General features: G+C 46.2%; 1 protein-coding gene across 4 annotated transcripts in view; it reads right to left on the bottom strand.

The window, feature by feature from the left end:
* The window catches only part of GRIA1 (glutamate ionotropic receptor AMPA type subunit 1), a gene marked incomplete at its 5' end in the record, with an annotated part of 120,855 nt that extends 115,932 nt beyond the window's left edge, over positions 1-4,923 (bottom strand). For all 4 annotated transcript variants that reach the window (XM_083871705.1, XM_083871704.1, XM_083871706.1 and 1 more), the window contains 2 exons: positions 2,602-2,739; positions 4,842-4,923. In XM_083871705.1, coding sequence (XP_083727831.1) covers positions 2,602-2,739; positions 4,842-4,923 — 220 coding nt within the window. The remainder of the gene's footprint in view (positions 1-2,601; positions 2,740-4,841) is intronic.
* Positions 4,924-12,962: the final 8,039 nt, after the last annotated feature.

Genomic DNA, 12,962 nt, shown 5'->3' with positions numbered 1-12,962 from the left:
AGCAGCAGCAGCTCCATGTCAGGCAGGGGTGAGCAGGTCACAGCTGATGCTGAGGTACATTTTGCACTTGATTTCCTCAGCCAGGCTGCTGTCATTGTGCTGCACTTCATCCTGCCACTTCACCGCCACCCCAGAGCCGCCCAACAAGGGTTCTGCTCCTGCTGTCACCACTGATCCTTAATATCTGCTCTGTGTTTTAAATGATGCTGCTTCACACACTTGCCATAAGGACTGCATTTAGCACACGAGGCTGGATCCCAGCATGAAGCAGGATTTGCAGGGGAGCTGTGGCCTACTAGTCTTGCTCAGATGTTCTGTTGGAGACCCAGACAGGTGAAGCATCAGGTTCACAGGGTCCAAACACCCTTGACTTAACTGTCACAGAAGCAGGTAATGCCAATGGCAAGGAAATGCTGTGTTCTGCATCTCCATGGGAACAAAACCTGGTACTTTTAACTGGTAGCACGGCCAGTCTTTTCTCAGAAGATAAGGACCACTGTGTGGGCAGGGTTTTTATTCTCTCTAAATAAACAGATCTCTCTGCTGATATCTAGTCTTGGCAGCCAGGCAAGGAATTAGCTGGAAGATGAAGAATGAGCTAATTCCTGACAAAAGTTTCACTTCAGCTTTGGAGCACTAAAATCAGGTCTCCTAATGGCCTGTTTTCTTTAGGTTGGGGTTTTCTTTTCACTCCTGGGGTACATGGAGTTACACCTTCTTTTGTGCTTCCAAAACAAATGCTGTCTTCCATAGTCTGGAGGAACTTAGGAAGTTTTTAATTATAAGAAAAGCAAAACGAGGACAAGTGAAGTTGGACTGTGCAGAGTGCTCTGCTGGTCTGATCTAGGACAATGTGCCCTACATAGAGCTCAAATATAACATCCTTTGGGAGGCTGCCTTCCTTCCATTCAGCTTTTGTGAGACCACCCCTGCCCCCGCAGTACTAATGACAGATTTCTGAAGCATAACTGGTGTCATGGTCTTGCCATCAAAGCTGTAAACAAAACCATTAGTGGCGGGCATGGAGAGAGAGGGAAAGCCATGTGCAGATGGAGAATTTATTCGAGTGATGTTCTTGCAGTTTCTGTTTTCTTCCTGCCATCAGCTCTGAAATAGCTCATCCCCAGCCACAGTCAGCAACTCTACCCCAGGTGGGTGACGTTTTCCCTTGATAGATACAAGGTCTGGCTTTTTTCTTCTATTTGTCTGGTTTTCCTGCCAAGAAAATGCCACTGGATAGAGCTGAAGTAGTTGCTCTTCCTTGATGGAAACCTTGTAGTTGGCAAATAGAGGGATATTAAGGAAAATAGAAAATCTTTAGATATGCCATTAGATACTGCAAAGAAAGGGTGGCCAAACTGTTATTTCTCTCTCCTATATCATACTGGGCAAGAAATTCCTAAAATCTTGTATTTGCAAACCCTCCAACAGAAAATATCACAACTTTATTTTTTTTTTCCTTCAAAAACCCTCATTAATTCTCCTCCTGGCTCTTTCTTCCAGGAGATCCCTTCTGTGCATTTCTGAGCAGAGAGAACAGTTTGTGTTCACCTCTATCCCACACAACTAAACTGCAGGGGGGATGTTTCAGTGACTCAAGAGGACACTACGGATGCCAGCCAACAACAATCCAACAGGCTCCAGCCTCTCCTGACAGCCCTAAACACACACACAGGCTCAGAGAGTGTCAGCAGCAGTGTCTGACACCAGGTCAAACCAAAGGATTCTCTGTGCATCACACCCTGCTGGTGCAAGCCCCTCACCCACAGCACTGCACCCTGTGCTCCAAGGAGAGCAAAGGCTGCCACAGCAACCACAGGGCTGTGTCATGGGTTTCATTTTCATTTGCTTTCCTCCTCCTGGTCTTGTTTGTTGTTGCTAACCTTGGCTTTACCTAGCAAGCCAGGAGGTTTTTTCCCAATAATATCATCTAATGAGAACAGTACAGCCAATGTGCTGTGCTTTAGCAGTGTGCAGATACACCCTGACATCAATTCTGTGGTGCAAACTCCTTCTTTAATATCTGTTTTTAGAGCAAATGAATGGATTTCTTGAAACTAGAACTCTCTTACCTCTCTGTCATTATTAGGCATGCCCTTATTGTGGATGTAGACTCCACTTGCACCAAGCTGCTGGTTTCTGCTAGGTCTTTCTTAAATTACAAGGACAGATGGTTAAACTGGGGCTGAGGAAGAAGCTGTTCACACTAAACAGAGACTTCTGTGCACTCTGTGGGTGGAAAGGGGTGTCTCTGTTGTGCATCACAGCTATGGGAAATATGGGGATGAAGCCTCAACGTAATGAGTTGGGCAGAGGTTAGAGAAGCAAGAGGAAATGAAATGTTGGGGGGTTTGTACCACTTTGGATGCAATGGAAGGGGAAACGCAAGACATGCTGGATAACTGCAGCACTACCTCACTCCTATTCCTTAGCACAAACCAAAACAACCCAGAAACCCTTCATCCATGTTTGGGGTTTTCTTGCCTGGACCCCAAAAGTGGGCTGCACATTTGGAGCAAGACATCCCACATTTCAGACAGCAAACAAACCTAAGTCAGGAATAAGGAAGCCGAGGTAAGGCAGAGCACGGTGGGTACTCACAGGTGTATGTCATTTCAAAGCTGTCACTGATGTTCACAATGTCGATCTGGGGAAGGAGCTTGGGGGGTTCTGTGAGCTGAGACAGCGCAAACCTAAAAGCCGCATGTTCCTGGGACTGTTGATTAGGAAACAACCCCCCTGGGGAGAAAAACAGAGCAATAAGAAGAAAGGTCTTAAGAACGTTTGTATTAGAAACATTGTCAGTCCAAGATATTCCTGAGAGCAGAGCCTACAGCTCCACAGCCCGGGGAGTGCCTCTAAACTCAGAAATCCTCCAGAACACAAGACCCAAGGGTTCTGTGCCCACTGCAGACAGGTTAGGAGCAGAAAACCTTTCCAATATGTCTGTTATGTAACCCTGGATCACATATAGGAGCCCTGATGCATGTCCAGGCCAAGCAGCTGCAGGATGGGGATAATCCATGGGGTGCAGCCCAATCTCCTCACCCCCCGTAACTCCAAGCATGAGGAATGGGAATGCTGTCAGTATTACCTCAGTAAAGGAAGAACAAAATCCTTCCTTCCTCTCCTCTCTTGTAATGAGGCTCAGTTTCAGCCCTGCTGACTGGGAGGGGAGGTTTGCTACAGGAGGGTGGCAGGGGTACCCCACACTGTGGGACTCTGGGGTACAGGGCAGCCTGGCTGAGCCTGGCCCAGCAGGGGACAGGGCTGTGACAGCCAGAGTGACACGGGACTGTGACCAAACAGCTGCTGCTGCTGGAGGGTTGTGGCACAGAAACCCCCCGAATTTAACAGGTGACAGTGGCCAAACTCAAACTGGGCTGGAAACTTAAAGCTTGACCCTCAAAGGAATCGATCTATACAGATAAGCCCAGAACCACAGACTGATACAAACAGGGTAGGAACTGAGACCAGGCTGGACCCAAGCTCAGAGTCTCTCTCCCCCCATGGATCTGGAACTAAGTGCAGCGATAACCCAGCCCTAGGAAAAGTTTCCTGCTGCTCCCCCAGCAGGAACCTTGGCTTGCAGCAGATCCCTTCACAGCCTCCAGAAAGATGCTATTAAATTCAGCCTGTCTTGTAATCTATATGCATTTAAAGAGAGCGCTGCTATTGGCATTTCAGGAGGAGGGAAACAAAGCACTTAGCAACAAGGGAGAATTAAAATAAAGCTGCAGAAAGTATCAATGCCCAAGATGACTTGAGGAAGAAACAAATAGGCAAGGACCTGCCATCAACGTCACTTTGTACATCTTTAGTATTGGGGGCATCTCCTTGTGTGAAAAGGGCTATTTGTGCACCAATATCCCCCCACCTCCCCCGTTCCTCCCACCCCGCAGCCTAATCATGGATATCGGAGGAATCAGATGCTCGTAGCCAAGTTGCGTTTGTCGAAAGGCAAAAAATCTGGGATTTTGCACAAATTTGGGGTAAAGGGGAGACAGGAAGGGAGGGAGACGAGGATGCAGCATCAACAGCAATAAAAGCACTGATTGTGCGGCTGGACTCAGGCGGGAGTTGCCTGAACTTGGTGGATTAGCAATTGATTGGCATTGTAAAGAGAAGGCAGGCGGGAAAGAAAAGCGGCATGCAAGGAAAGGGAATTTGGGGCTAGGTTACAAACCATCACAAATCAAGATCATTGGGAGAGTAATAATAAACCCGGGGAAGGAGGGAGAGGAGCACCGAGAAGTTACAGGAAGGGAGGAAGGAATCAAACAGGCGCTGCTGGTGTGCAAGGGAAGCAGGTGGCATGGAATGGAAAGAGACTTCAATGCAAGATCTTCTCCCAATAGCTTTGCCCTTATTCTTTAGCAATAACAACAGAGAGCGTCTGTTTGTTACCTCCCGTCCCAGTTACCTACAGATGAGCATCCTCACAAAAACGTACCGTGCAACCGCCGGTTTTGCAAATGCAGCAACACACAATGGCAGCCCAGGCATTTCTCAGGGCAAGAAACAGATATTTTTTTCATACTTCCTCCATTTCGGAGGCACTTTTCTCCCTCTGTGTTGGTGTCTATGTGTGTGTGTGTGCAGGCATTTATTCCCAACCTTCCCCTCCCCCAAAGCCGAATTGATCCATCCCTGCTCGGGCAGAGCTGGTACCAAGGCGCACATCCATCCAGCCCTCGCAGTCAGCCCCTCGCTCTCTCTCTCTCACACACACAATCACACACATCGTGCCTTTGCCAGCGCACGGACCGGTCAGTTTTCCCCCAGCCCCCCCTCCCCACCCCTCCCCAGTCAGTGCCCATCACCCCCAGCCCCGCACTCACCTATCTGGATATTGTTGGGGAAATTGGCCCCTAACACCGCCCCTAGGAAACTGGTGCAGAAGAAGGCAAAAATGTGCTGCATATTCCCTTTTGCATTGGCGAAAAAGAAGCCCAGTTCCAAGCATAGATTTGATTTTTCCCCCGCTCGGCTCTCTTTAGCTGCCTCTCTCGCCTCCCCTCCGCTGCGCCTTCGGGATGCGCGTCTCCCCCGCTCGGAATCCAGCGCTGAGACTGCCGCTGAGCAGCGCCTGGCAGCAGGATTAACTGAGCCCCGGGAGAAAGAAAGAGAGCCCGCTCCTCATCCACATCCCTCCCCCGCCACACACAACACACACACGCACACGCACACGCCGGGCGCTTCCACCCGGCTCCTTCCCCTCCTGCTCCCACAGCTGGAGCTCAACAGCTGGACCCGCATCCCTCCCGAGCCCGCTCTTCTTCCCCCCGGGGCTCCTGCCTCGGCTCTCTAAGGGCAACCCCCACCTACCCCTAAACCCGGCTTTCCCCTTCGGCTCCTCTCGGCAGGAGCTCAAAGGAACCTGTGAATGGGGAGGATGCAAACTCCTCTAGAGAAAGGGCTGAAACTCCTCTGCCCGGGATCCACCGATTCCCAGCCTGGGCTCTCTCCTCTGGCTCCAGGAGTTGGAGCAATCACTGTCCGGAGCCTGGCTCGTTGGGATAACAAACATAACAAATGTGCCTCGGAAGGAAGGATTTCAGAGCAACAAACGAGACATCCTGAAGGATTAAACAAGGAAATCCCCCCCATCACCTTTCTCACTAATTTCTCCTGGCCACTGTTAATGGATAAGGCTTTTCACCACTGCACTTGATGTGGAAGAATCTGTGGAGGAATACTCACCAGCACCATCAGACAGGGCAGGCTTCTGGAATTAGGGGGCTATCTTAGCCTGGACCATTTCAGAAGCTGTTTCATGGCAGTTCTGGTGAGGCTGGAGCTTATTTGACCATAAGCAGTTTTGCTCAAAAACAAAAGGAGGAGAAAATAAAGGTAGAACTAGAAAACCCAGCTCCTAGACACAACTTGGGATTTGGAAATTTTTGAAGAACTGTAGTGAACACAGAGCCAGAATCATCCCAGAAAGGAGAGAAAATTCACCCATTCCCCCCTGAAGTCCCAAACCAAATTTGAGGCCATTCATGCCAGAAGCTGAAATCCCATGTCCAGGCCCAGATATTCTGCCCTTGCTGTTTCCAGCCTTGATACACACAGGGGTCCATAGCAGAGAGGAAATAAAGCAAGAAAAGGGATGTTTGGGGCAGAATTAGAAAAGCCTCAGATGCCCTGTGTCCTGGTTGGGTGAAGGGTCCCTTCCCCTGGTGCCCTCTCCCCATCTCCAAGGTGTGTGGTTAAACTGGAAGAACACCAAAGAGTGGTGGCCAATGTTTAAAGGCCAAGAACTGCTCCTGCATAAGGACCAGTTGGAGAGATGAGCACACTGCAGAGTGGGGTAACTGAAATAGAACATGACCAAGCCTGAAAAATCTGCATTAGCACAGAAATGTTCCCTGATGGCCACAGCTCCCAGGTGTGCCATAACTTTATGGTGCAGGGATAACACTTCTCTTTATATCCTCAGGCCTTTGTTTAATCCCTGCAAATGAAGAGTTTGGGATCTTTAATATCTTCCTAGACAGTTTTATGGGTTTCACCTTGTATTTTAGAGTGACAAAATGCTGAAACAGCCACGTAACTGCCAGAGTGGGTGTGGGGTCTCAGAACTGTACTCTTACAGCTCTGCAGCACTGAGGAGTTGCACTGATGCCTGGAACTTGGTGGCCTCTTACAGGACAGAACGTAGAGTTACAGGACAAAAAACAGAGCCCAGAAAGGTTTGCATTTTCCTCATAACACCCTTCTAGGATGGATTCCTTTTTGCTCCAAACCACCCTTTCCCAGGTGACCAGGCAATGGCTCTTGGTGCCAGGTTCACTAGAGAAGAAATTCAGGCCCCCAGGAACCAGACAAAGGCTGCCAAAGTGTGCCCTGACCCTGTCTCACTGCCTGGGTGACCTTCAGCACAAAGTCACATTCAAGCACAAAAAAATCCCATCTGCTGTTCATAGGAACACCTTCCCCAGACTTCCATTTCCCTCCCTGTATAATTTAAGCAATACTGATTTGAGGCTAAAATAACCTGCTGATAGGTTTTATGGGATCTTGCTTTCCATCCAGAATTTAATAGAAACAGCTGCATTTATAATCTGAAGAAAGGCACTGAAGGATAACTAGTGCAACAGAAAATGCCAGCATGTTTTCCAAACTCCCAAACAGCCTATCTGATAACAATAATAGTAGCCATAACAATAAAATATTATAATAGCTTGCAGAAAGCTTGCACAGTCGCATTAATTAATAATGCTGCTTTTGTCTATAAACCTCTCAAAATGCAGGTGGCTTTACAAGGGGAACCTCACCACAGTGTAACAAGATAAGTAGTAATAAGATCATTATTTTAAGAAGGTATTCATTTCCGTTTTCCCTACAGATAACAACACTTTATTCGGGGTTTGTTAGCAGAAGGATGTTCAGAATTAACTCTAGGTGCTCTGAAGGTTCTTTAAGACAGCATGAAAGCAGTATAACATCTGAACTTCTTCCCAAACTGAGTCTTGGGAAATAGATGAAACTCTTCAACTTCACAAGAGAAGTCACAACAGAAACACAGATCAATCCACCATTCTTCTGAAGAAACACAAATGAATTATGTTGATTCCTGAAAACAGTTGAAGGAGCTTATTTCGCCTTTCAGATTTCAGAAAACAATGACGATCATGCAATACAGAATACAAGCATATTGCTCAGAGCCATCTTAATCAGAAACAACAGAAAATATCAGGGGTGGAGTTTATAAGATCTGTATTTTGTCTTGAAGGGTTCTTAAGGCATAAATGGGACAGGCGGGCATGTGGTGGTCAACAGGGAGCATCCAACACGGTTTTGTGGGATTAATTCATGCAAAGTGCAAAGAATTAGGTAAATACATATAGGTATGCCAATATAGGTCTGAAAAATTAAAAAAAAAGTTTGTCAAATTTAATAAATGTTTAAAAGGCATTTTGAAAGAGTGTAGCTGATTCACTTTAGGTCTTTTCTAGACATGAGAAGAAGAAAATGCCTGTGCCAGAGCTGCTGTTCCCCTTGTGTTCTGTCTGCAGCTGACCTTGTTGTACCGGGCAAGAACCTTTGTTCTCACCCATTTCTGCTCCAAGGTTTTGCTTGGAGCCAGAGAGTTTTGGCTCTGAGGAGGATGTCTGCTGCCTTCCCCTTTGCTCTGCTCAGCGTGGTGTGCAGTTGTCCACCCGAGCAGCTCTGCCCTCGCTATCAGAGCTTTTGTTTCCAGGATGGGAAATCAGCGCTTGTTGCAGCAGATATATTTCTGTACCAGAAGCCTTGAAAAAAACAAAGGACTCATTCACATGCAGAAGCCTCCAGCCTTGAAAAATGAGGAAATCAACAGAGCTCGGCATCCGTCCGGCCTCCCAGCAGAATTATTTCCCCCTGTGCCCACTGTGTTTTACATGATGCTCCTGAATGTCCTTAAAGAGGCTATTGAAATAACTATTTCCAAAATCCTTTTATTTTCTGGCTGGACAATCTCTATAGGAGGCTTTTTAGAAAGAGCAAAAAATGTAATTATAGTGATTAATTTAAATAAACTCCAAACAATGCAGAATCTCATATGGTTTTTGCAGAGCCTTGGCATAAATGAATGCTGATGGAGTGACAACATATTTCTCTGCCTCCCTTGGTCACCTCAATTTTGCTATTTTGGATAATGTACTGCTCAAGGAATGATTGTAGCACAGGCTCTCAGAGGAGAGACTCCAGAATTTGAACAACAGGCATTTGGTTCAGTCCTTAAAACTGGAAGGTATTATTTACACTGAAAACCAGCATTTACAAACTCTATGCACCCAATAATTTTTGGTAGAATCTCCTTGACAAAAACAGCCTCAACAATGTTTGGTAACCTGTAGAAAAATGTTCCCTCGTCTTCAACAATTTATGTCTGAAGTGTCCACAAACCCTCTCTTCTTTACACAGCAGCAGAAGCTGTCAAATGAAAAATGTTGACACCACAGAAGCAACTCAGAGAAGTCAAGGGAAATATGAACTCTTCCACTGTGTTCTAAAATGGGAAGATGTGGGACAGGAACAACTCTTGAGATGATGACAGCTCCAAGCAGGTCCTGGCTGATGCCCACACAGGTGGGGGATGATGTTTTAAGGTCACCAGCTATTGTTTATCAATTTACTGATTCCTCCTGATGGGGGAAACCTCCTGTGAACAGAAACTGGGGAAAGTCGGCTTTTCCTACAAACTGTACAAGAATGTGCTTCTGTTGTCATGATGATCAGCCTATTTCCATATTTATAAGAAATTCTTGCTTGCTCTGGGATAATTAAGTAAGTAAATGGACTGGAAGATAAACCTGTCAGTCAGAGTGGCACTGCAAACACTGTGCACCCTTCAGCTGGAAATTCATGAGCAGCAGCTGGCAAAGGGGGCTGTGCCTTGGCTGGGAGCAACCCTGGGCTAGATCAGTCTGGGGAGGGCTGGGGGCTCCAGTGCCACCTGGATGGGGGGGTCTTTGACACAACAGGGCCAGGGGCTTTCTGGCAGTCAGGTAATGGAATAATCTGTAGATTCAGTCTGAGTTGAATATGCCACAAATTCATATCTGCAACTTTGCTTTCAAAAGTTGTTTGTCCCACTATCCAGCTGACCTGCTGAGGGTGGGTTTGTGTCCAACAGATGGACTTGCAGTGCCCAAACAGAGGCTGTTCTGATAGACAGTGATGCAACCAGTACTGCACGAGTAAAAATCTCCATGAGCACTCATGAAAACACCTCAAATCTCTCTGTGACAAATCCCAGCTGACCCCTTTACTGACTCCCCGGAAAGGAAACTTCACCATCTGCAACCCCAAACCCACTCTCTTCCTCATACATGAAAGGCTGCTAGCACACTTTTTTTTTTTCCCTCCTGGTGAATGGTTGATTTATAACTACTTATAGAATCACTCTGTGCCCATGTCTCAGTTTACGCTCTTTGCTGAGTCATAAACATAAATCAGAGATGTGGGTGGATCCCTGTTTGTTATTAAAGCACCTTATGTTTCTCTAATCCTCGCCAGAGGAAGCAGAAATTACTGGTAATACATTAAAGTTACAGTAGGTTGTTGGGGAATATAATATCCCCCCAGATTATTGCCACAGATTGGTTGTCGTGTTATTTTCTCATTGAATGGAAAGCCAAATAAATTATAAGTATTTAAAAAAATTGTTGGAAATATATGCTAGGAGATGTGTGCTGTGAAAAGGCAGACACACGGGATGCAACCTCAATCAGAGGTTCTGATTATCAATAATTCAATCAAATGTTCATACACATGATAAAGTTTTCTTTCATTCAAAGTTCCCAAAACATTGTGAATGCTCCAGATGAAGTCAAATAATGACAGAGGTGATTATGCAGTTTAATATTGATATAAGAATCAACCCTCATTTTTAATCCCTGGCATTGAACCCAAGATGTGCAGAAAACAAACGTGAAATGAGGAAGATAAAAGGATGCTGATTTAGGAAATTAAAAAAAAAATAAAAAATCAAAAAACAACAAACCAAAAAGCAGCAGCAGCAGCAATTGCCACAATTCAAACAGCCTTACAAAGATTCCATCATTGCCATCTGGCTCCACAGCTCTCAGGCTGCTTTGCTAACACACAAGATAAACAAACATGTGGGCTGAGCTTTAGGGTGGCTGATCTTGGCCTTTCCAATAGTCTAAGGACTCAAAGTTTTGAACTGGAGTGTCTGAGTCAAGAAAAGAAGCATCAATTTCCAGTCCTTGCATCACATCCTACCCGAGCAGGCTGCCAGCTACCAGCTGGGAAGGGGGAAGTCTGTGCACAAAGGAGAAAACTTAAAAAATCACCAGAATTATCAGTGTCATTCTGTCAGGAATTTCTGCAATCAATACAGACATTCATGTCACTTCTCTTCATTCTTTAATTTCTACCCGTGCTCTATCTCACAAGGAAATGAGAATTTCAGTGTTGGATCAAACCACACAAAATCCCACCCTGAGTGTCTCAGCCTCGCACACAGCACGGTCTGCAGCACATTTGCAGTCTGTATGTATTAAATGGGTTGGATTTCAGAGGGACAGATAACTGATTGGAGACAGACACCTCTAAAAAGTCCACAGAGAGCTTTGCACATGTGGACCCTGCACAAATGATCTGAACTCCCTCAAAATACTGTCAGAAGAAAACCTCATTGCAATACAGAATATCGTTATGTAATTTTATATGAAAAGTTGTTTAAATTCTTAAAGGATGTGAAAGCAAAATGATTTTACTTTCATTTAAGAAGAGGCTCATAAATTGAGTGTTCAGAAACTCTGCAGAGTTTCTGAACAAACATCAGCCACACATCCCTTCTTGGAGAAACTACAGAGGAGAAACAGAAAAGGCTTCTGTTTTAACAGAAAATGGAGAAAGGAGAATGGAAAGACTGGCACCACTCAGCTGGAAGGAGTTGAATGGGGAATGTAATAGATGTACAACAGGGAAGGAAGAGATCCAGGAAGTTAAAGCACTGCCTGGCCCAGGGAGACTCCATTGGGTGTGTCTTTGATCCTGTTCTACATCTCCAAAAACACTAAATTCCACCAAACAACTTCCTACAAACGTGTGCCAGAGGCTCACAGCAGTGGGGTGTCCAAGCCCTCCATGGCACGGCCAGTCTGTCACCCTGGCAGAGGACACTGCTGCCAGCTCCTGCTGGGTTACTGCAGGGGGAAGGGGACTCTGGGCAGCAGCTGTTGGTGTCTCCATGCAATGGGCTGGTGCAGGAGCACTGCCTTTTGCACACACTCTCCAGCAAGGTCTCCAGCTCAGCCATCACTGTGGGGCTGCTCTGTCTGGACAAAGAGCTGTAAAGCTTAGTGGGTGCATGAGCATCTGTAGGTTGTCTATAATTTCTCCTCTTCATCCTTTAGACACCACAAGAATGGCAGAGAGCTAAGGATATAATCTGGAAAAACAAATGTAATTTTTAAAAAAATCACCCCATTTTCCAGGCTGGAAGAGAGAGATAAAGGATTCAGGTCCTGTTATATCAAGTGTTTCTGGAGGTGTCCCATGTTAGGGACTTTCTGTACTCATTAAGGTTTTTGGCTGAGACTTTCTGAACATCACAAGAACAGATCAGTGCTGTGTTACAAACAAAAGGCCAGACTCCCTTTGTACTCCCAACAAGTGATCAAGACAGAAAGGACAGCACACAAACACCCTGTCACCCGGCACACCACAAAGTTTGCAGCCCATTGTAGCAACACCCACAGTTAGAGCGAGTGGGAATCAGAAGAGAGGAGATCATTAGTGAGAAAGGAAAAGAACAGAGCTGAGGAGCTTCAGTCACCAAAAAATAAAAAGGTTTTCTTTTCAGGAATACAAAGGTACAGTAATTGCTTTAGAAATATTGTACATTTATGTGGATTTGCTTTGGATGCAGTCTTGGACTACTGGGCAGCTGCACTGAGCCGTGTTGCTGGAGAAACCTGAGCTCCCGTTAAGCTCTGCAGAAACAGCACAATCCACCTGCAGCATCCTGTCACCTTGCCCACGGAAAGCTTCGATCATCCTAACCAGCTGTTAATGGGCAGCGATGGGAGAAAAAGAACATTTATCCCGTCTGAGAGATTGGCAGGGGAATCAATTTGCCATAGCTCACAGAACCCACAAGAGGGCCAGGACTGAAGCACGCTGTGTCTCTGCCACAGGAACGACGGGAGAGTCCCCAAGCATGAAAACCTCGTGTACTTGTCCCCTGCCCACGTCTCGTAGGAAAGCCCCCAAGAGCTATTGCCATCTGTAGCAGCATGATGACAAGTGGTACACTGCCTAAAACGACACAGGGAACCACAGACATTTGGAAGGGATTCAGGTGAACATGGTGCTGCTTTGTAAAATGAATAATATGCCAGCGATGGATTTGTGAGGCTCGCTGCTAGCAAAGCTCTGGCTTCTTCTGGACACTGTGCAAACAGCCCTCGTGATGGAAAGGCAGCTTTCAGTCTGCTCAGAGG

Source organism: Zosterops lateralis (assembly GCF_965231275.1).
Source record: "Zosterops lateralis genome assembly, chromosome: 14".
Classification (NCBI taxonomy): Eukaryota; Metazoa; Chordata; class Aves; order Passeriformes; family Zosteropidae; genus Zosterops; species Zosterops lateralis.
The sequence above is the reverse complement of the archived record's forward strand: the minus strand, read 5'-3'. Positions and strand labels throughout refer to the sequence as shown.